The sequence below is a fragment of the Carlito syrichta genome, unplaced genomic scaffold, assembly GCF_000164805.1.
Source record: "Carlito syrichta isolate Samal-C Ts95f unplaced genomic scaffold, Tarsius_syrichta-2.0.1 Scaffold314806, whole genome shotgun sequence".
NCBI classification, from domain to species: Eukaryota; Metazoa; Chordata; class Mammalia; order Primates; family Tarsiidae; genus Carlito; species Carlito syrichta.
In genome coordinates this window covers 905,938-930,962 of record NW_007258902.1, presented here as the reverse complement: position 1 = coordinate 930,962, position 25,025 = coordinate 905,938, and the positions used below count along the sequence as shown (strand labels likewise).

Below are 25,025 nucleotides of genomic sequence, written 5' to 3'. Positions count from 1 at the left end.
AGGATTTCAAATAGTGAAGACTGAATGAATGGGGGTGAGAAGGAATAAGGGACATTGAGGCAGCTGGAATAATGTTAGTCAAGGCTGAAAAGTAGGAAAGGGCAGGGTAATGTGGGGAGGCAAAAAAGGATGCTGAAGAGTTTCACTTCTCCCAGCATACTCACACATCCTGTGTCTAGACTAGCACATAATAACTAGATCTAAGATGGTTCTGAGAGGACTATGCATCACACAGCACACTGACTTACAGATAGTAAGGCATCCCCATTGATATGTCCTTTTGGAAATGCTGAGTTGGAAAAATGTTTTTCATGCATTCATTCATCCACATATTCAACAGGCATATATTTAAGCCTGCTACAAGCCAAGAACTGTACAAGGAAACTAAGATATAAACAATAACACAAATGTACAACCCTACTAAGAACTGAGCAATCCCTCAATTACCTTCCTGTGTTATTTGCTAACTTGTATGTGTCCATCTCCCTCAATGAATCCAAGGTCTTCTAAGTATATAGTATCTAAGTTGGTGCTTTGCACACAACAAGAGGTCAACAAATACTTATGTGAAAAGGGCCAAGGAGGCAATAGCTTACCCAAGGCATCTGTGGCATTGACCTGGAGGATCAGCCAGCTGTGGACATTCTCTTTGTTCGAACCAAAGATAGTGAAGACAGTGCTCTTCTCCCCAGGCTCCGTGAGGAGGCCATAAACAAACACTGGCTTCTCAGAGAAGATGAATGTTTTCCAGGTTTCCCCTTCATTGGTACTGTATCTGTACAAATACAAGTAAGAGAATCCTTGCAGTTAAAAGTATCCAAGGCAAGGGCTTGTTACATTCAACAGTAATAGGAACCAGGGCTCCTTGGAGAAATGAGCTGAAGCAGGAAAAGTTTAAGGTTGTATCACAAAGCAAGGAAGTACTCAGAGACTAACGCAGTCATCTCAAAAGGACACAGAAAGCAGATTCATGGGGCTCTAGCTGGCAATATTTAGGAAAATTTAAACATAAAAAAAGAAAAATGATGGTAACAGTCTATACACTGAATGAAAATAGGGCATGGGTTTCTAATGATACTAAAAGAAAGAGAAGCAGAGGGGGGATCTTTTTTCCTTTCCACCCAATTAGGAATGAAAACAACAGACTGAAAAAAGTACTACTCTGTAACCCTCAGTGCAATAACAAATCAGACAAGGATCATCAGTGAATGTTAAAACCACTGGGTAAAAGTGCTGAGGGTCAGGATATTCATATGGTCTAAAGATCAACCGACAGACAAGCCCTTTACTACAAAAGGGAAAATATAATTTTATAGTGGATGATTTGAGTCACAACCTTAACCAAACTTAGCATCACCAACAGTCAGACAGCTCGTATGTGCCTCCTGAAAAAAAAAATCACTGAGAATAACACATCACCTATGTACTATTTATACAACTGGACAAATCCAAAATATGGGACATCCCACATGACAACTGCTCGGGATTCTTCCAAAAATCCTAGGCCATGAAAACCAAAAAAGCAAACAAAAAAGGCAGATGGCTTTTTGCAGATTAAAAGAAACTAAAGATATATAACAGCAAAATGCAATGAGTAAACAAATTTGCAATGTGTCAATCCAATCCAGGATTCAGTTCAGGACTGACTAAATCCTGAAAGGGGGCAGAGGGGTGGGGCACAAAGACGAAGCAGCCATAAAAATATGGGACAACTGAGAAAATACAGTCAATAAGTAACACTGAGGTAATGGTAATTTTCTTAGGTGTGATAATGGCAGTGTGAGTATGTAAGAAAATGCCCATATTTATTGAAGATTCATATTTAAGTATTTACTGTAAAGGAGCACGATGTCTGACACTTGTTTTCAAATGAGTCCGCTTAAAAAGGACGAATAGACAGACAGACACACAGGATGGATGGATGGATGGATGGATAGATGGATGGATGGATGGATGGATGGATACAGATAGAAGTAAGTTGGCAAATATTAACAACTGGTTCATGAGAGTTCTTTCTATAATTCTTCCAACTTTTCTGTGGTCTTAAAAAGTAAAAAGTTGGAGGAAAAGTACATCCTGAGAAGTCTCCAAGACAAACTATTTCAGAACAAGGAAGTAAGCCCTTGAAAAAAATAAGCAGCACTTAAGTAACTGTACTAATTTTAAATTATCTTTTGTAGTGAAAAAGGAGAAGGTGAGAAGGTAAGAAGAGAAGGGAAAGAAAAATATCTGTCCGATACTTGCTTCACAACCCAGTGAGCTGGCAAGATGCTCAACATGAGAAACCACCCAATTAGAGTTTTCTTTAGAATCACAGGGTTATTAGGTCTCTCTTAAATGCAAATTATATACAAAACTTTCTTCTCCATCTTTCCCATGTTTCTGAGATTTTAGTTTTATTCTCTTGGGATTCTAACACTTGACTTAAATCTTTTCACACCATCACTCAATCCAAACACTTCCTCTCATACTGAGATTATTAAAATGGATACTCCTACAAGAAAGCTAGAAGCTAAGCCAAGTGGTAGGGTTACAAGGCAACATAATAAATGTTGATAAGAGACTAAGAGATCTCTACAGAGCTTTTAGAAAAGGAGAAATTCTCACCTGGCTGATACACTTTTCGTTTAAGACAACTTCAAAGCAGATATTTGGATAAGTTAACTCATTCTCCTCCTTGCACCAGTGTGATGAGCTAAAGGCTTAGTGCCACTTTTAAAGCAAACTGAACCAGGAGAGTTGTCCTATTATCCAAACATGACGATAGCTATATGCCTTCTCTGTGATAATGCTGGAAGTCCATCTATTTGTACATTGCCAAGGTAATTCTACTTAAGAGCTCCTCAAACCCAAAATAACCTCAGGAAATGAATCATCTCATTTCTTGAGAGGTTCCCAGAGGACTCTGACAATAACTCATTAATGAGACTAACAAGCAGGTGCACAGCCAAGCACAGCCTTTTATCTGAGAAAAAAACTGCTCATTTAGAAAATGGTGCTTTTCAGAATTTTGTGGAAAAGGCAGTTGCATTATCAACTTCAGCAGATAAGGGGATATCTATTTTGGACTGAATTATGATCCCTAGAGGAGAACTTGTGTTGATAAAGTGAAACTTGTGAGAAAACAAACCAGGTCATCTTTGTATTCCTAAGTAATGAAAGAGTATATAACAGAAAGAAGATGCCCGAATAACTGGAATTTATTTATAAAAATTATTTATTCTTACATGTTGAAACCTCAGTCACCTTCAAAGTACTCTCTTGTTCGATGCAACACACCTAATCGAGGTGCTTTTCTCACCACTCAAAACAATTTTTGAACTCGTTAATTTTGATGCCTTTTAGTGCTTCTGCATTTTTTTGTTTCACCTTCCACATCAGCAAAATGTCTCCCTTTGAGGGCTTTTTGCATCGGGGAAACAAAAAAAAGTTGCTCAGATCGAGGGTAAATAGGAGGGTGGGGCACAGGGATCATGTCATTTTCTGGCCAAAAACTGCTGAACATTTAGTGTGGTGTGGGCAGGTGCACTTGTAAATCATCCATTGTGAAATGGACAGACACACTGAAAGAATCTAAAAAAAAAAAAAAAAAAAAAAAAAAAAATCACTGAAGCTGAACTCAGCCTCTCACAACAATGCTAACTGGTACACTGATGCCAATGGGTTCCTAGAACACTGACCTAGCAGGAGAAGCCTGTCCTACAAGGGGTCTGCCCTCCAAAAAATAATTCCAGTTTCTGGGAAGTCCTCTCTCTTAGAGTCCTATTCTTTAGAAATGGAGAATCCAAACTGTTCAGATACAAATATAGACAAGAGGATGGGAAGGCACACCTCATCAACAAGGGTGCCTGCATAATGAACATTTGTATACCTAACCGTGAATTGTACCCCCACCACCTCCAAAATTAAAAATTAAAAAAAAAGAGGATGGGACGGTCAGAAAATATAATAGTAGCACATAATATAATATAATCACAGATATGTTAAGAGGAAAAAGTGAGGTAGATACCCACCTTATGACTCTACACAGACAGGTTCTTAGTGAGCTAGGATTTTTAACAAACAAGTTCAAGACAGGAAAAAAGTTATATAACCAAGGGCAAAAAAATTAAAGAGCAGCAGTAATTGCTGGTTAATTCTAGCTGTAGTTCTTATAGCTAGTAATCTATTAGAATAATAGACCAATAACTCAAGTTCAACATGATTATGTTTCAAATTACCAAAATAATTGGTAGACTGGTGGGTTGATGGGTTGGTTATTAGTAAGTTCTGTAAACAATTAGAAAAAAAAAGAAGGATCACTGTTCTGATGGCCAATGGTATAAATAATAGCAGATACAATTATATGTACTAATAAAGAGTTTTATTTATATATATTCATTCATTCATTCATGAAAGTCATCCTCTAGTTCTGCCTATCTTTATTTGACCTTTGAACTGTACAATATATCATGATCCCTAGCTGAATGAAAAAAATGAGAATAAAAGAAAGACTTCATTAGTAGAAATTTTTAACAGAACAAACAACAGTAAAACAACAGAAAAAAAAAGAAGTTCTATTTTGCTTTTGTCTTTATCAAGAAGAATAATATTCAAAATGGACAATACAAAAAAAAAAAGACAGGGGAGTAGAAGCTAAGAGAAAAGGAGTACAAAATAAATTCTAGGGAAATGAAAGATAAAGCTAGAATGATTACAGAGGCCCTTTTAATAATCTCTAGAAGAATCATGGAGAACAAAGATTTCAAAGACTAAAGTAGGAAAAATAGTTTTATTTCCCTAACAAAGAATGGATTATGAAACAGGTTATTAAGAGAACACTTAGAAGAAAAGGGCTGGGAATTCAAATGGTTTCATATGCAAGCCACAACAAACTAATCCCATTTTCTTTTCTTGTGGTAATTCTTGATTTGAAGAACAAGATTATGATAAAGAACTTTTTTTTTCCCATGAAGATCTTTGTGGACCAGATAGTCAGATGAAATTCACTGCTAGTAAAGCAAACAAAGCCCAATTATGGATATATGATTTAATCTCAACCCTCAAAAGACATCTGGTCCTCACAGAGCTCAACAAATTTATGAATGAGCTGGACTGAAATCTGAAAGACGGATCTACCAAATCTGTAAAGGGTGCAAGACTAATTGTACAGATAAAACAATAAATGCCAAAAATGGAATTTAAATAAAATGAATAAGTAAAAATGAGAATAAGAATAAAATTCCACTTCAGAAACCTACCTGCTCAAATACAGGATGAGGAACATCTGGTCTTTAATAAGATACAGAAGAACAAAGGATTTCTGGGGGGGGTTGAATTAAATTGAACTCAGCCTACTGATACAGGTTACAAGATAGATAAATCTTGAAATTATTATGCTGAATAAAATAAGCCAAAGTCAAAAAAAACAAAGACAGAACTAACCTACAGCGCTAAAAAGACCAGAAGTTGCCTCTCCCTGGGGCAGGAGGATGGAGGTGGGTAGCACTGAAGGGGGAAGGGGCGCATGGTTATGTTCTGGGGTAATAACACTCTACATCTTAACATGTATCCTTCAGAACTGATTAAGTGGCGTATTTAAGATCTGAGTACCTCATGATATGTAAATGATACCTCAGTTTAGGAAAACAAATGTAATAGGAGCCACCAGTTGAGGTAGCTGTCAAAAATGTAAACACAGCCTAAAGATTTTATTAATAGAAATAGAGTGTCCAGAATCATGTAGGTATTAATCCCAATGTCTTCTGCATGTTTCAGACCATGGGGGGTCAGATCCAGGCCCCCCATTTTAAGACACTGGCATGGTGAGGCAGACCTAAGGGCAAACCTAGAAGGTGGATATTCAGGATCCTGTGGCATATGAGGAAAGGAACTGGGGATGTTCACCATGGAATGGCAGATGTTCAAGAGGACATGGGTGAGGTCCTTAGATATCTGAAAGACTTTCAGGTAAAAGAAGATGCCTGCTGTGTGTCTCCAGAGAGCAGAAATAAGCCCACTGAACAGAAAAGTAGGAGGAAGGAGAACCTGGGCTCTCTCTTACCAGGGAAGGGCTCTCTCTTACCAGAGAACTTCCATTCATAAATGAATGAACGAACAAATGAACAACAAACTGTCCCAAAGTGAAAAAGAAGCACCTTTCGATTTGGCAAACTCTCCATCACTAGAATTGTTCGAAAAAAGACTGAATGATCGCTCAGCACAAATGACAGAGGGAAAATTCTTGCAAAGAGTGGTGGAAGGCTGAACCAGATAATGTAAAATGTCCTGATTCCTACTTGGACATGCCTAAGCTGCTTCAACTCCCCTTGTCCAAGTGCTCATTATATGGCCCTGCAAGCCTCCTCCTTTACCTCTGCTTTTCTATGAGTAATAATCACTTCCCCTGTCATCCTAGGCAAGTCAGAAACCATGTCCTGCAGACTTAGTTCTTCAGCCCACCCTGGTATCATCTCCCACCCTCAGTCTCACTCCATGAAATCACCCTTGTCATTCTGCCAAAGCCATCTTTCCATAATGCAAGTCTAGCCATGTCATTCCCCTACTGAAAACCCTCAAAGGGACCCTGTCACCTCAAAAATAAAATTTAATCTCTTAAGTAAGGCACAGATAAGGAACCTCAGGACCTGGCCTCTGCCTAAACCTGCCTCAAGTCTCTTTTGTCACTGCTCCCTACGTCACAATTTGCACTCGATCAATACTCAAAAGTCACACATTCCACCCTGATTCATGCTTTGTCTTTGTTCAAGGTCTCTCTAACCCTGGAAAGGTACTCTGACCTTGTTTTACCTTTTCAGTCTCAGCCCAGGTTTCGTCTCCTCCCAGAAGCCTTCCCCTAACCCCCAAACAGCAGTGCCTGGTCCTCATTCTGGCTCCCACTGCATTCTGAGTTCGGCTCAATTTTATACTCTACTAAATTTAAATTACTTATTTTGCTAGTGTCTCCATTCATCAGCAGCAAGACATCTTATTTTTTTGTTCCTGGTATCTGATACCTCTTCTAGCACACAAAGGGGACATTAGTAAATACTTAGTGAAGAAAGTTAAGGAAACTGCACTACGTTTTCTTTTAAAAAAAAATTAGGCTGGGCGCAGTGGCTCAAGCCACTCTCAGCACTTTGGGAGGCCAAGGTGAAAGGATTGCCTGAGCCCACGGGTTCGAGAACAGCCTGGACAACTTGGCGAGACCTCATCTCTACAATAAATCAAAAAATTAGCCAGGTGTGGTAGCACGCGCCTGTAGTTCCAGCTGTTTGGAAGGATGAGGCTTGCTAGGTGATACAGTCAAGTGCAGAAGCTAACAGCTGCCTCCCTATTTGCTGGAACTGTGCGGCTACTTCCAGAACTCAGGTCCAGAAAAAACAGCTGCTCTACTGCATGTAGTCTTTGCAGGGGCTCTTCGGGATTCCCAGAGGGAAACCCTATGAAATTGGAAATCTTAGAGAAAAGATGCTTTGGGTCAAGTCCAAAACATTATTAGTAACTACCAATAATATCACGCTGACAGGCACACCGCTGAGAAGAAACGGAAATTGATCTCAGCCTTTGTGATCAAGCAACAAACTCATGCTCAGATCTTTGTTGGTCAGGGTGCAAAACCCCACAGTCTCTTCTCTGAAGAACACTGATTATACACAAGAAAAAAATACCGCTCCTAGCATCCCCAGAGTAGGTTCACAGTAACAGCATGCTGCATGAATGAACAAGTGAATTCCCAGCGCAAGTTCTTATTTACTCATTTCAGACATGTAGACACAACAGCAAAACAAAGCGTTCCACTTCTTGCTCTCAATTTCAATTAACAATAACAAAGGTAACAGTCTCCTTGGAGAATCAAGGCAGAGGCTGAAACAAATAACAGTCAACTCTTCGTTATCTGTGCTAATCAGGGAGAGAAAGACATGAATAATTTAAAAGAACATCAACCAAAAGACACGAACAAAGACCTCTAATGCTTACTTTAAGCAACGCTTCAACTTCTCATATAGGAATTATTGGTGCTACTTTATTTGGCTTTCCTCCCTAAAGATGGGTAAGTATCAGGTCAGAAAACTCCCTTTCAAAACAAGTCCCTCCTCCTGGCCTCTTTCTCCAACTGGCTCAGAAATACCACAGTGCCACAGTGGGCCTGGGCAGCTCCCAAAAAGTGACTCAGCCGCCTTTGCATCCTTGGTATCCAGCACAGCATCTGGTTCATTGTGGATGTTCAACAAATGTCTGTGTAATTGACCTGAAATGATTCCTAACAGAAATTTGCTCCAGTTCCAGCATGAGCACTACCTCCTGACGAATCACTTATTCCCTAGTGTGAAAAATGAGGAAGATGGAGCGGGTCATCTCTGGCGCCTCTTGGGCACACATCCGAGAAGCCTCCACTCACATCACTGCTCCAGGGGTTGTCATTTACACTGAGCACAATAGCAGTGATCCCCCTAGGAACTGTGCAACTGGCATACTCCCTAGGTCCCTCCCAGTTTTATAAGTCAGTAAACCAATAAGCAATCTCAGAGGACTAAGTATGCATGACCTATTTCAATCAAATATTTGCTAAGTGTCTCCTAACCAGTATCGAGCAGAAATACTTATCTACAAAAATGTTACTAACGAGTTGAAGAATTCAGGCATATAATGGAAAGGCAACTAACAAAAGGAGTCGGAATATGATCAGTGCTAAATTAATGGGGCAGTCAATGCATGCTATGAGACATAAGAGAAAAAGAGAGCGAGAGAGAGAGCACTGTGGTTGGGGGGGGCAGACTTAGAAAGGGTCTGAAGCCTAAGACTCACAACAGACATAGCATTATACCAGTGCATCCTCCACTCATGCATGGGCAGCACGATAAATCACCACTGTGGTTTGAGGAGATATATGAACTTCAATATTATTTCTTGCTTTTTAGAATGGCAGGAAGAGAAGCAGAACATCTCTCTGAAAGCACACTGAGCAAATGCCAGGTGGCTACACAGATTTAGGCCAAGCTCAGGTTGATATCTGGGACACATGCACCTGCCAATAGGAGACCTGGATGTATTTTCATATTTACAAATGCTTTATTTGAACCATGTACACAGACACCTCCAAATGACCTATACAAATAGAAGAATGCTACAGTGTCCATAATCCCCTGAAGACTACAACACCAGTCATTTTGAAATGTCTGGGGAGGGCATTATGATTTTTCTGGCAGCAGTTTTATTTTCCTAATCATGTTTTGCTCCAGCTAGTGTAGAATGACGCTGTGTCCCCTGAGCACATATGCACCGACAGATGGTGTAAGAGGACTAGAATCACACTAACTCCTTCAGAGGAGCCAGTTTGGAATGCAAATTTAATTTGTAGAGAAGCTAAACAAGGAAAATTGAGAACTGACTCTAAAATCCGAATGCCATACAAAGAATGAAATGTATTCCTAGGAAGCCAAACTATGTCCCCTAAGTGTGTCTTCCACACATAGCAGTGTACCAAACACTACAATTGTTTTCTCGCCTATCGGGGGGCGGGGGGAGGGACAGCATCTTATTCGTCTGCAGATACACAGTACCTGGCACGATCAGTGCTTGCAAAACGTATAAGATGAGAATTAAATTAGTGGATATATAAAAGAGAGCACAAATGCGGGAAGCACTGCGCTTTGTGATGGTCATGTCTGAGCAAACACAGATACAAATATGGATACGGAGCATTACGTACAAACAGGGCCTGTTCTAACTCTTGCCTCTAAAGAAACTGCTGACCAGTACTACACAGAACAGAGAACAGCTAGGTAGAATGCCAAACGCCAGGACTTTGCTTCTCTCTCCTTGTTTAAGGCCAGGTTGCTCAGCACATGTCAACTTAACCACAGAGGGAAAAAAACAGCTGCTAAGATCTCTTTTTCCAAACCATGCACTTCTCTCTTGTCACTGGCCCTTTCTCTTTGCATTAACAAAATGGTTACAGAAGCCCTCTCCACCTCCTTCAGTAATCCATCTAATGGGTTCAGCTCAAAAAGAGGAATTAGTAAGGGCCAGTCTGCCCTGCCCTAACATTAACTGTTCAATAACTCAGACAAAATAATCAAAGGACTGGTTCTGACAAAATCAGGACTTCAGAGGGGAGAGATTACAAACTCCTGACATATTTGTTTTTCAGAACAATACGTTGCAAAGAAGATGGGACACAATCTAAAGACCCAAGTGCTAATGCTGCCCCCATCACTAATAAATGGGAAGACCATGGACAAGCTACTCCACCTTGCTGAGCCTGTTTTCTCATCTGTAAAATAGTAGTGAGTCCCAAATGAAATTCCAGCTCTATCTATGAAAATCCCCAAATCTAACATAGACAGCAAGTCAATAGCTATCAAATTATATGCGTTCTGTAATTATCATTATTCATGTATTATTTATTGTTATTCTTTATTGTCAGTCATGCTATGAGTAAATCTGTCACATACAAAGCAAAGAAAGATGAATTAAAGAAGCTTTATTTTTTAGTCATTATTAACTCTTTATATAGTGTTGTACTTCTGCAACCAATAAAATGATTTCCCTGTTCCTCACAATACCCCTTAGAGATAGAAAGGACAGATTATTAGACCCATTTTATAGATAAGGAAAGTATAATTCCAGAGGTCACAAATTGTGCTATACAGAGATAATCCACTTATAAACACAAACGTGAATTTCTGGGAGAACAGTTCAGAAACACTTACTTCAACTCGTTGGTTTCCATGCCCTGGGCAATGGCCATGATGATGCCGCCATGGTCTCCCCATGTGTAGTAGTGAGGTCCAGGAAGTGCCTAAGGAGGAAAGGTCAGAGGTGACGACATTGCTGTGGAGGTTAACTGCAGAAACCATGCACACACACTCACACACAGGCATACACGTGTACATGACAGGCACACATGTATACACATACATAACAGCGATGCCAACCCCTTGAATGGCTTTCGGTTTACAAAACACATTCATATGCATCATCTCATCTGTTCCATACAATCCTAAGGATAGGCAGAGCAAGTTCAAGTATCCCATTTTTTTCCCACATGGAGAAACAAGGAATTAATGTTAAAATGGCACACTGAGCAGCACAGGTAGGACTCAAACTCATCTCATCAACCAATAATTAAAAATTAAGTTATTGGGTTTCCAGTTCGACTATGACAGTATTAGCCCTCTACAGTCCATGCTTCTTGCTAATTACAACTAAAACTTCAGGGCAGAACACACTAAAAAAAGACCAGAGGGTGCTGTAAAGTAAACAAAAGCAGGCAGTTTGTGGAGGAGATTTAAAACGTGGAGAAGCTACCCACATGGTTGTGGGATTCCTGGTACAATTTTGCCCTGAGGGAAAGCCTCAGTCATGGAGCACACTTCAGTCCCAGCCAGAGAGCTGAAAATTCAATAGAAACTGTTTCTGCCAAAAATGTCAAAAAAAAAAAAAAAAAGGCTAGAAAAAGTGTGGATAGAATCTTACAGCGGGGAATGTCAAAACAGTAAATCCCCTATTTCTGTGTCTGAACTTATGTTAAGTCTTGGCCTAACCCCGAAACAATACAAGTGGGAAACAAACCCAAACCAGCAGAGCAAAGGCTTAGCAAACTGAGCTGAGAGTTGAACTACCACCCACAGAAAGCAATACAGAACTTACGGTTGGAACCTAAAAAGGCTGATTACATGCTAAAACAAAAGCATCTATATCCTTCTAAAGATTTAATTTCACACATTTCATTCACATGTCTAGAACACAAGTCAAAATTATTCAATTTATACCATAAAAACATATGTGTAAAATGGGCCTGTCTTAAGGGAAAAGATAATCAGCAAGTGCCAATCCTAAAATGATCCATATATTGGAATTTTAAAATAGCTATTACAATAGTGTTCCATGAGGGAAAAAAACACATGTGAAATGAATAAAATATAAGAATTGTCTCCAAAGAAGTGGAAACAATTTTAAAAATAGAAATTTTATAACAGAAAAATACAATATCTGAAATAAGTAATTCATCAATGGGCTGAACATCAGAACAAAAGTGACAGAGGAATTAATGAATTAGTAGAATTAGTGAAGATTAATATAGACCAGTAAAAACTATCCATTCTAAAGAACATACAGGGAAAAAAATTGTTTTTAAACATTGTCAAGGACCTGTAGAACAATAACAACAGATCTAATGTGTAATTGGAGTGTCAGAAGAACAGGAGAGACTGAGGCAGAAAAAAAACATTTGAAGAAATAATGGTTGAAAGTTTCCAAAATTTGGTGAAAGATATAAATCTACAAATTTAAAATCAGTATCCCCAAACAGAATAAGCTCAAAGAACTCCCCCCACCGATATATCATAACAAACTGCTAAAAAACCAAAGAGAAGTAAAAAATCTTGAAACCATCCAGAGGAAAAAAAATCGCATCACACACAGCAGGACGATAGCTAAAAGATGACAAGTTTCTCATCAGAACCTGGGGAAACATGAAGATAGTAGGACAAATTTAAAGTACTAGAAGAAAATTACTGTCAACCCAGAAATCTGTATCCAGGAAATACGTCTTCCAGGAATGAAGATAGAAGAGAGAATTTAAAATGAAGGAAAACCAATACAATTTGTGGCCAGTAGGCCTCTCTCCAAGAAATGCTAAAGGTATTTCTTTAGACTATAGGGAAGTTTCTTATGGGTAAACAGAGATCTTCAGGAAAAGAAAAGAAACATTTAAAATATAAAGACACAGATAGGTAAAAAGTAGATGGATGTTAAAAGACGTACTATTCAAACAGCATATGAAGGCTAGAGTAATTAATTCAATATCAGATAAAATAGACCTCGAGACAAAGAGTATTACTACAGACAAAGAAGGATATTTCATAATGATAAAAGGGACAATTCATCAGAAAAGATAATTACATATGCAAATATACTCAATAACAGATACTCAGAATACATACCAAAATAAAGCAAAAATTGACAGAATTTAAAGAAATAGACAATTCTACATTTACAGAAGATTTCACCATTCCTCTCTTAACAATTAGAGAACTAGACAAAAAAAATAGTATGAACTTAGAAAATCTGGACATTATCAACCATCTTCTTATAGATAACATCTATAAAAAACTACATCAAACAATTGCACAATACATATCCCTCTGCTGTGCACATGACATATTCACTAACATAGACCACATGCTGGATCACAAAACAAATCCCAATAAAGCTAAAAAAGACTCAAGTAATAAAAAGTATAGCCTCTAATTATAGTAAATTAAATTAGAAATCAGTAATAATAATATGATAGCTATGAAAGCCCCAAATACCTGCAAATTAAAAACATTTTTCCAAATAACTTATCAGTGAAAGATAAAAATCAAAAAAGATATTAGAGATGATGAAAATGTTCTGGAATTAGAGAGTGGTGATAGTTGCATAGTCTTGTGACTATCCTAAAAACTCCTGAACCATATACTTTAAAATGATGAATTTCATGGTATGTGACTTATATCTCAGTTTTAAAAGGGAACATTAAAAATATTCTGAACTTTAAGACAATAAAAATACAACATACATTTATAGCAGTATTTAGAGGAAAACTTACAGCTTTAATTAACACTTATATTAGAAAGAGGATCTAAAATCAATGACCTAAAGCTATACCTTAACAAACTACAAAAAGAACAAAATAAATAAGTAAAAAAATAATAATAAAGAGAAGAAATCGACAAAATACAGAATATTAACAGACCCAAAAACAGGTTCTTTGAAAAGATCAACAATCTTGACAAACCTAACCTTAAAAAAAAAAGAGAAAATACACAAATTCACAATATCAGAAATGACATCATCATCAAAGATTCTACAGACATTAAAAAGATAATGAGAAAATATAAAGAATAACATAAGGGCAATAAATGCAATGATTTAGATAAAGGGGCCAATTTCTTGAAATACACAACTCACCAAAATTTATACAAAATAAGAAATTCCAAATAGTTCTATATCAACCAGTAAAATTAAATTTCTTTTCAAAAAATGTTCCCAAGAAGAAAACTCAAGGACCAAATAGTTTCATTAGTGAATTACTCAAAAAATAATATCAAACTTACACAAATTTTGTCAGAAAATAGAAGGGGAACCATCACTCAGCTTGTTTTATGATACCAACCAAACCCTAATACCAAAACTTGACAAAAACATTTATTTTTTTTTAATTTTTTTATTTTTTTGAGTTGGAGTCTCACTCGGTCGCCCAGATTGGAAGGCAGTGGCCGCTCCCGGCCACCGCAGCCTCGACCTGCTGGGCTCCGGTGATCCCTCCACCTCAGCCTTTCAAGTAGCCAGAATTACAGGCATGTACTACCATGCCGGCTGATTTTTTGATTTATTGTAGAGATGAGGTCTCGCTGCCCAGGCGAGTCTCAAACCCGCGGGCTCAGGCAATCCACTCACCTCAGCCTCCCAAAGGCGCGGGATTACAGGCTGAGCCACCGAGCCCAGCTGACAAAAACATTTAAAAAAGAAAATTACAGACTGATATCACTCACAAAAATTGCAAAAATTCTTAACAAAATTTTAGCAAGACAACCTAGCCAGAAATAAAAAGGCAAATGTATCATGACCAAGTATAGTTTATTCCAGTAATTCAAGGTTGGTTTAATATTCAAGTACTGGTTAATGTAATATGTTATATTAACAGAAAAATAAAGAAAATCCACATGACTTTAATATATTGAAAAATAGCATTTGACAAAATTCATATTTGATCATAATAAAAAATTACTAACAACTAGGAATAACAGAGAACTACCCATATATTGATAAAGTACATGTATGAAAATCTATTGCCAACACTATATGTAACAGTGAATGGCTGAGCCATTTCCCCTTGAGAGAGGGAACAAGACAAGGATGCCCATTTTCACTACTTCAACATTGTATGGAGATACTGGTTATTGCGATAAGAAAAGTAAAAGAGGAGGGTAGAGAAGAAAGAAGAGAAAATGAAAGAAAGGAAGGATGAGAGAAAGACATAAAGATCGGAAAGAAAAATATAAAACTTTCCCTCTTTGCAAATGGTATTACTGCTTACATGGAATCTAAATAACTACTAAAACTAATGAATTACTTTAGCAAGGTCACAGAATACAAGATTCATATACAAAAGTCAATTGCATAATTATATACTAGAGCAAAAATTGGAAAATAAACTTAAAATTCCATTTACAGTAATATAAAAAAATTAAAAATACCTAGGAGTAAAGCTAATAAAAAATGTACAGGGCCTCCATATCAAAAACTACAAAATACTAAGAGAAATTAAAGAAGAAATGGAGAAAGACATTACATTCATGGGATCAAAAGAATCAGTAGTGTTAAGTACTCAAATTGACCTATAAATTCTGTGCAATCACAATCATAACCCCAGATTGTGTAGAAATTGGCAGGCTGATTCTAAAATGTATATGGAAATACAAATGGCCTACAACAATGAAAGCAATTTTTAAAATGAACAAAGTTGAAAAATTTAGCCTAATCTCAACACTTATTACAAGACTTCAGTAATTAAGACGATTTGGTTTTGGTGAAAAAATAGACAGATTAATGGAACAGAGTATAAGGTCCTGAAACAGACCCAATAGTTCTGAAATTGGTCCATATATGGCCAATTGATTTTTAAACAGGTACCAAGGCAATTCCATGGGGGAAGAAGTGTTTTCAATAAGTGGTGCTAGATCAACTGGATCTCCACCTGGAAAAAAATAAGTATCATAATGAATCCAAAATATATTTTTCTAAAACTGTTTTCAACTCTAAGACAGATAACTCAATTTTTTTTAAATAAGCAAAAGATCTGGACAGATACTTCACGAAAGAAGACTTTTTTTTTTTTTTCTTTTTTTGAGTTGGAGTCTCACTCTGTTGCCCAGACTGGAGTGCAGTGGCACGCTCCCGGCCACCGCAGCCTCAACCTGCTGGGCTCTGACTAGCTGGAACTACAGGCACGCGCTACCACACCCAGCTAATATTTTGATTTTATTGTAGGGATGAGGTCTCGCCAAGTTGCCCAGGCGGGTCCCAAACCCACGGGCTCAGGCAATTCACTCACCTCGGCCTCCCAAAGCGTGGGATTATAGGCTGAGCCACCAAGTCTGGCAAAAGAAGATTTTTAAATGTCCAATGAGCATATGAAAAGAAACTCAAAATCATTAAATACAGGGAAATGCCAGTTAGGACCAAAATGGAATAGCATCACACACTTATTAAAATGTCTAAAATTAAAAAGACTAATCATGCCAAGTGTTGGCAAAGATGTGGAACAATTAGAATTTTCACACACTGCTTGGTGAAAATTGAAAACAATTCAGCAGTTCTTACAAATTTAAACATATACCCACCATACTACCCAGCTAGTCCATTCCTAAGTATTTACTCAAGGGAAATGGGGAAAAAAAAAAAAAAAAGGCCAGGCACAGTGGCTCAAGTCTATAATCCCAGTACTTTGGGAGGCCGAGGTGAGGGGATTGCCTGAACCCACAGGTTTGAGAACAGCCTGGGCAACTTGGTGAAACCTCATCTCTACAAATAGATCAAAAAATTAGCTAGGCATGGTAGTGCACACCTGTAGTTCCAGCTACTTGGAAGGCTGAGGCAGAAGGATCACCTGAGCCCAGTGGGTTGATGCTGAGGTGGCCATGAGCATGCCACCGCACTCCACTCTGGGCAACAAAATGAGACTCCAACTCAAAAAAAAAAAAAGTGCATGAATGTTCGTAACAGCTGTATTTTTAAACAGCAAAAACTGGAATGTTCATCGACAGATGAATGAGTAAACAAATTGTGATACAGGCCTACAATGGGACACTAATCAGCAATAAAAAAGGAACAAACCACTAACACACAAAACAACATAAATGAACCTCAGACTTGTCATGATGGGTGACAGAAGCCAGGCAAAAAGAGTACATACTGTATGAGGCCATTCATTAAAATTCTAGAAAAATGTCAACTAATAACCTAGGGTGACAGAAGTAGACAGGGGCAAGACTGGAGAGAGGGATGAATTACAAAAAGCCATAAAGATACTTTAGGAAGGGTGATGGGAATGTTTGTTATCTTAATTGTGGTGATGGTGATCAATTCCTATCGTACAATACACATATGTGCAGTTTACTGTACTTTCATCTGCCTCAACAAAACTACTCAAGAAGAAAAGCACAAAAAAAGGAATTCTGAGGATCAGAGAATTTGCAAAACTAATTAGGAGTAAAATAAAAATCAGAATTATGATTACCAGTGCTCCAGGCAGCGTTCAATCCACTGCCATCCTCTTTCTCTGTCACCACCTGTTCCCTCACATGCTCAGATTGTCCCTCTAATATGAAGGCTGCCCCCGGGAACTCAGATGCCAGTTCACACAGATACAGTCTCAACCTTTTCATTCCCCTAGTTAGTTCTCTGCTATTTCCCAAAATAAGGTCTCTTGTGCACTGGCTGCATCTTGGCAGGCATTAAGCATGCATGGAGGGAGGCACTGACAGCTGCCCTGGCAATGGCCAGACAATACCACTTCACTGGGGGAGAAACAAGATACTGCTTTCTACACAGAAGGAAATCACTTGCAGATGTGCAAATCCCAGATTACACCAACAGCAGAAGGTACAAACAAACCACAGGCCTATTCGCAAGGGGAAAGCACCCAATTTCAAAAGGAACGTCCAACTCTGAGGAATGGGAAAGCAGCTACTTAAGGACAAGGATGACCTGAAAATTCCCATTCCAAATTGTGCACATACTTCGACTATTCTGGCCTTAATCTCCTCCATCTGAACAGGTACCTATATTTTCGACCATACCGTACACAGTGTCTGAGTCCCATTTCTCTCAGCTGGAGGGAAGGTAAGTCCTGCCACAAATGAGATAAGGCACATGACGGGCCTCTGGAAATTGTGAAGAGTCAAACGAATATTGGGTGTTATTACTGCCTTATTTATTACATATTTAACTATGAAAATGCATACTGCAGTCCCAGTAAAAAGCATCATGAGGATGGGAACTATGTCTGCCAGTTCTTTGAGACCCCCATGGCGTTCAGCCTGAGGGTGGTGCTCAGTAAGTTCCTGTTGTGTGACCTGTTGAGTTTTACTCGGTGGCTCCTGGCATACACAGAGTTCACTGAAAGCAACCCCCACAGGATGAGACCAGAAACACTTCCCTTGCCTTAATAAAGCATGGGAGGCTGGTAAAAAACCTTTTTTTTTTTTTTACAAGTTTGGAAAAACTGAACTAGTCCCACTTTTAGAATTGGTATAACCAGTGCCCAAGGATCCAAATTAGTTATACAGCCTTACACAATCTTAAGGCAAAAACAGAGCCTACTTCCTACTTCCACAGTACAGAATGAGACAAAAGTACTCACATGGCATAGCCAAGGGGAGGCTTGCCTTCAGTCTCAACAATATTCCAAAATAATAATGATAATAGCCAGTTTCAAAGTTGATGCCCTTTGCTGCAATTTGCTGATACATTCAGAAAATATTTACTGAGTACCCACTCCATGCCAGGCACTCTTAGTTACTACGGGTAAGGGAGTCAATAAAACAGACAACGTCTTTGCCCTCATGGAACTCTAAATCTTGGAATGTTTATTAAAATTCACAGATTTTTTTTAAAGGGTCTGATTTTTAGTTAAAGTAACTGCAAATACAAATCAGCACAGCTCATGAGTAGCTCTCAGTACCTCTCTTTATAGTCGTATTTGGCATTGGCCTCTACCATGGGCCCTATGTTTCCCTGAAATGCTGGGCACAATTCACATTCTCACATAAACAAGAACCAGGGGAGGGAGAAGGGGATAGAGAGGACAGGGGTGGACAGTGGGACTCTGACCTCTCGCCACCTGGCTCCAGCACTACTGGAGACATACACGTTTGTCTTGCTGGCCAAGTTCCTTCCCACTGAGCCTAAAATACAAGAGGAACAGTTATTATTAATTTCAAGAATATGTCAGATAATCACCTCACCCAAACAGAATTTCTGAGTAGTATCTAACAACTAAGAATGTCTTAAAGTCACAAAGAATGGGTACTGCTGGAGATGTGAGTGATCACTCTATTTGGCTGCACATAACCAGACAGCAAACCCTTTGTGAGAACAGGCAAAGAACACTTACCGGTGGCAATGATGAGGCCTGGAGCCGACTCCTTGGATAGAATGGGCATTCTTCGGAGCTGAAGGTTGAGCAGCTGACTAAGGCGCTGGGCCAGATGGAGGGAACAGCCCTGGGAAAGCTACAGAACAAAAGTTCCAGGCCGTGTCAGCACGTGATACAATGCCTCGATCTCCCTGTAAACCCTAAGGCCTGTATGATGACACTGCGGCTGGACACAGGGCAAGGAGGCCTGACCCAGAGGAAACCAGACTTACAGTCCGGCTGTCCCCACACTCTCCCCAGACAGAGAAGATCATCTGAACCCACATAAATGTCTCATTGAAGAAAAGAGAACAATAACAACTTATAAAGGCCTTCTGAGACTCTCAGAGAATCTCAATTAGAAAACAGTATCAACCCAACTCAAATAGACAGGAAAGGTATCATTTCTCCATAACACCCTGAGATCCTCTCAAGTGACAGAACTAAAGAGAAATGAAATGATTTTGTGATATTTATTTCTAAGTCAGTGGAGATGTGTTTCAAATATGATTCAAGAAATTCTGTCAGAAGGAAAACCAAAAATCAAGTCATAAAGTCTCAGTGATAAGTTCCCAGATGTACAACATATGAGATATAAACACCAAAGGATTAAAATTATTTTTATATGCATTCTACATTTGTACAAAGGTGTGGGTGTACAGAACAAGGTTTCAAGTTATTCAATCTGGTCTCCAACACTTATGTTCAGATTTTAACAGTTCTGCAAACAATCAAAACAATGCCTTTTGCTACATGGTCATGCTCAATTCTCCTGGCCAGAAAGTGAGGGTTGAATGTTACTCAGATGTTGCCTACATTCGAAACAGGTGAACTATGTGCTCATGGTCAGGTAAAAATGGTAACAAGGGTTACTGAATCTACTTATTTTTGTCACAAAAGGATCTCTAACAAATAACCATCTTGCAGTTTGATCAAAGGAAATAGGAGCAAATTAGGTTGGGTCTTGAAGTAATATTTGCAGGCCCATTCCCCATTCTGACCCATGTTTCTTTGCCTGAAAGGAAGTTCATTTGAGTTTCTGTATCCTCAGGTAATCAGACTTAACCACTCCTATACATTCCTTCCCCCACCTAAACTGAGACATAGAAACCAGAAGCTGATTAACCGTCCTTCTGATTGGTCAGGGAAATAAAAAGCTGAATTTTAATGATCTCATTAACTCTATTCAATGAAAGCCTGACCCGCACAGTATGCTCAAAAACTGACCCAGCACTATCCACCCCAGGATCATGCCAAGCAGCTGAGGTCTGAAGACACTACTGAGGGAAGAAGAAGCACCTAGATAGTTGTCTATAACTATTTATAGCCCACCTCTTTCCTAAGACTGGATGTGGTAAATCAAGACCCATTGCCAAATAGAGAAGAAAAATCAAGAAGTACATTCTAGGGCAACAGTCTCCTAAAGAATTCTCCAAGGGTCAGAGGTACGGCATACAGGTACAGCATATAACTTACTATGGACAAACACAATTTTTAAAAATCCAAAAGACCAAGTAATTTTCTAACTAAAGTGTTATAGTCTCTCCAAAATGAGTACTACTTTTTTTTTTTTCTGAGTTCCTTCTGTCTAGAAGTGGTGGTGGTGCATTGGCATGAGTTTGGGAACGGCAAGGGTAAAAGTTTGTTCCATGCAATAGTAATGGAGTACTATGTGATCTTGCATTTTTCCAATGAAGACTAGATATAGGAAACTACTACAGAGCAGAGCTCTTTTCCTTGTACTGAAAAGCAAAACAATATTAAAGCATCTATACCTCACAATTGATTTTTTCTCCATATTCCGTGAAGGCTGGAGCCTGAAGAAATTCCCAAGTTCCCCCTTTGTCAAAGGTGATAACCGATCTCATGTTCTCCTCATTCATAGAACCATTAATCAAAGTAGCAATGTAGACGCCTTGTAATCCTTCCACTCGGTGGAAGTCAGCAAATGGTTCATTTGCAAAATACCTACAGTAAGAGAAAATAAACAGTTATGAGCCTGAGTTGATATTTGCTTGTTTTACATAACATAAAATTTTACCATTTTATAGTATACAATTCAGTGGCATTAAATGCACAATGTTATACAACCAACATCACCATTTATTCCAGACATATGCATCATTCCAAAACAAAACCTTGAACCCACTGGCAATCACTTTCCACTTCTTCTTCCCTCCCCAGGCCCTAACAATTACTGATCTGCTTTCTGTCTCCATGAATTTGCCTCATCTGGATATTTCATATAAATGGAATTATACAGCATGTGGCCTTTTGTATCTGGTTACTTTCACTTAGCATAATGTTTTCAAGGTCCATCCATGTTATAGTATGTGTCAGTGCTTCATTCTTTTCCATGGCTAAATAATCTGCTCTCTTTTTAAAAAATAGATTTTTTTCTTTAAACTTTGAAGGCCAAGATGCTTATCTGATCCACAACTCCTAACAGGAGTGTTAGAATGATGAACATACCAAAATTGACCCAAGAGTCACATCTACTTCTATACTACCAAAATTGGCACCAAATCCTCCAGTGAGCCTTGACAAACAGGAAACATTAAGCCAGACTTGCAAGACACTAATGACGATGCTGAGGCTTAAAATTTAACCACATCTGTGGGACTGTAGCTAAGGGTTGCACAGCTACTGTCCAGGTACCTACAACCTAATTATTCAGCACCCTGATCAGATAAAAGCCCACAGGGTTTTCTGTCAGGAAGCCCAGCAGAACATATCAATTGCTTCCTAAAGAAACAGTACATACAACAATGATGGCTGTAGAACACTTGAGGTTATATTTATTAACAGTGAAAAAGAGAATAAGCCCCTCCTGGATTTAATGACTATGCTAAGACACTGTGATTTCACTGGAAAGCAGTTTTGCACTTAACTGGTGCATGTGTCACAAATACAATGGATATCTGAGAAAAGGTAACCAAAGTTCACATGTGGTTTTTGAGATAAAAACATGCCCTTTATTTCAGAGATTCTGAGATGCTGGGCTACGCAATGAAGCACGGAGAGCTGTATTTTTTTCCATCATCTGCCATACAATGTCTCGAGCTGGATGACTGCTCTGCCACTTCAGACAGAAAGACACAAACAACAGCTTTTGAGACAGGAAAAGAAAAATTAGGAGCACCCCCGAAGCTACTGTAGGCTGAGAGGCTCAGCAAAATCCCAATGAAATGACAGAGTTGAGACTAAACTCTGACATATGATTTCCTTAGATCTATTTCTGTTATTTTTCAGGTACTTCCTTAGGAACGAGCTGAAGGTCTATTACCCTCCTGCTCTCTGTTAACCACTGCTCTATATCTTTTGTATCATCATGAAATCTGCCATCCTGAGGTTTATTGGCTTCTTTTATACATAGTATCTGGGAGGTTTGGGTTTCTCTCATTTAGATGAGCCCTATTTCTTGCCCCTAGTCATATTTCTGGAGTTTTATATTTCACTTCCGAGTAGAATCCTTATCTTCCTGTATCTCACATGCTTTTCTGCCACGAGTCCCAGTTCATCCTTTCTTTCCTCTTGACCTCCTCTGCAACAATTTGCTCACCCTAAGTACTTTCTCTGAGAGTCTATTTTCTTCCATTTTATCCTCACTGGCCCTTACCAGAGTGCTTCTCTCCTTCCCAGAGTACCCTGGGACAAGACTTGCCAGGCAGTTCATCAGGTCCTCTCTCAGGCATACTCTGAAGAATTCATGCCCTGGCAGCCATCCCCTCCAACCAAGACTGTGACAGTGCTCCTCCTTAAGGTACCCCTATGGGTCTGACATATCATCAGCACATTAGATTCTTCAAAGCACCCAGCATCTAGCTACTGATTTCTATGAGATTTCTACACAGTACATCTCACCAATGCCAGGGCCATCCCTATTAAGAGTTCGTTCTCCATTTCTCTAAATAAATTAGAAACAGTTCCTGGGCACCAAACTGTCTTACTTAGTTCAAAGAATAGCTCATTTCAAATGCCCCAGAAGTTTACTCTAAACCAGACTGCCCACATAATCTAATTCACCTTTATCCCATTTCATTTGGTTGAGACTGAGATGCAGATGACAAAATGTTATTCAACTGAGCATATCTAAACCTCTCTAGACCTGAGATAAAATCTGAAGAGAAGAATAAGAAAGTTGGGTGGGATGTTGATCTATAACTCTTGACGTGAATCTATTTTCAATCTCTTAACTGGACTGTATACTCAGGCAAGGCAGGGGGGCCATCGTAACTACATAAAGGGCCATCTGTATATGTAAGAGACCTCTCTGGCTTATGGCTCCTATATTGCCCTATCATGAGATAGTCACCCTGAGTATCTGACAAATGAGAAAGATAAGGAAATCTTTAGCAAGCTGTGACTTATTCACCCTATAAACAGAGGCTTTCAAGGGTGAAAAAAAAGGAAAGAGTCAGTAAAAGCCCTAAAGTATAATGGCTCATAATTTTAATTTTAAAAAAGAATATTATCCACCCATAAAAATGAATAAGGTACTGATATATGCTACACATGGATGAACCTTAAAAACATTATGCCAAGTGAAAAGAAGTCAGACACAGAAGGTCACATATTTTATATGATTCTACTTATATAAAACATCCAGAAAAATATGGAAAAACTCATATAAACAAATCATATTGATAGCTGCCAGGGATTGGAGGAGATAGTGCAAAGAAACTGCTTAATGAGGATGGGGTTTTCTTTTGGAGAAATAAGAATGTTTTGAAGTTAGATAGAGATGGTTGTTGTACAACACTGTGAATGTACTAAATACCACTAAAAATCCTCACTTCAAAATGGTTAGGTTTATTCTATGTTAATTTCACCTCAATAAATTATTTTTTAAAAAATAAAAAGCCACAGGAGCCGGCCTGAAGGAGCTAGGAGCTGCAACTGACCAAATCAGGACAACCTGAGTATCAAAGTAAATCATGGCAGGAATAGTTAATAACACATTAAGTAAAAAATAATTTGTGAGTCTATGTCAGAGGGGAAGAAATAAAAGATGACAGCTCTGCCTAAAGAGAAGAAACAGGAAGTAGAAAAGCATTACCACCGGATAGGTAGAAAGCTGAGTACTTAGATATCTAATAGACATCTCCAGCCTGGTATGTCCAAAACCAAACTCATGATCTCCCCTGAATACCTGCTCCTGGCCAAGCCCTCCCTGATTCACCAGGCAGTCACCCTTCTGCAGTGACTCAGGCCAATCAGCAGTGGTCCCTTAGCTCTTCTTTCTCTCATACCTCTCATCCAATCCATCAACAGATCCCGCCAGATCTACTTTCAAAATAGATGAATAATCTGACCTTTCTGTCATCTCCAATGTGACTACCCTGGGTCTAGCCAACATCCAGCCTTGCTGACCTGGATATCTGTAATACTTTGACAATCAGTCTTTCTGTTCCCAATTTTGTCTCTCTACAGTAGTCCAGTTGCCACATAGCATTGAGAATAACTTCTGTAAAAGGTAAGTCACATGGGTGTTCACCAAACATGTCAAAAAGAAAAAAACAGCCTCATTACAAAGTGGGCAAAAGATATGAAGAGACACTTCTCAAAAGAAGACACACAAGCAGCCAACAGATACATGAAAAAATGCTCAGCCTCACTAGTCATCAAAGACATGTAAATTAAAACCATACTGAGATACCACTTAACTCCAGTCAGGATAGCCATCATCAATAACAAGAAACAACAGCCAGGCTTGGTGGCTCTGCCTGTAATCTCAGCATTTTGAAAGGCCGAAGGGAGTAGATTGCCTGAGCCCACGGGTGTGAGACCAGTCCAGGCAACTTGGTGAGCCCTTGTCTCTACAATAAATAAATTTTTTAAAAAATCATCCGGGCAT

The 25,025-nt window shown here is 38.8% G+C and overlaps 1 protein-coding gene across 1 annotated transcript in view; it reads right to left on the bottom strand.

Moving 5' to 3' along the window:
• Positions 1–25,025, bottom strand: part of LOC103274566 (sortilin-related receptor-like) — a gene marked incomplete at its 3' end in the record, with an annotated part of 93,823 nt that overhangs the window by 6,206 nt on the left and 62,592 nt on the right. Inside the window, exons 10-14 of the mRNA XM_021705907.1 lie at positions 20,944–21,136; positions 19,148–19,265; positions 18,865–18,938; positions 10,695–10,783; positions 597–775 (exon numbers count right to left, since the gene is read on the bottom strand). Of these exons, the coding sequence (XP_021561582.1) occupies positions 597–775; positions 10,695–10,783; positions 18,865–18,938; positions 19,148–19,265; positions 20,944–21,136 (653 nt within the window). The remainder of the gene's footprint in view (positions 1–596; positions 776–10,694; positions 10,784–18,864; positions 18,939–19,147; positions 19,266–20,943; positions 21,137–25,025) is intronic.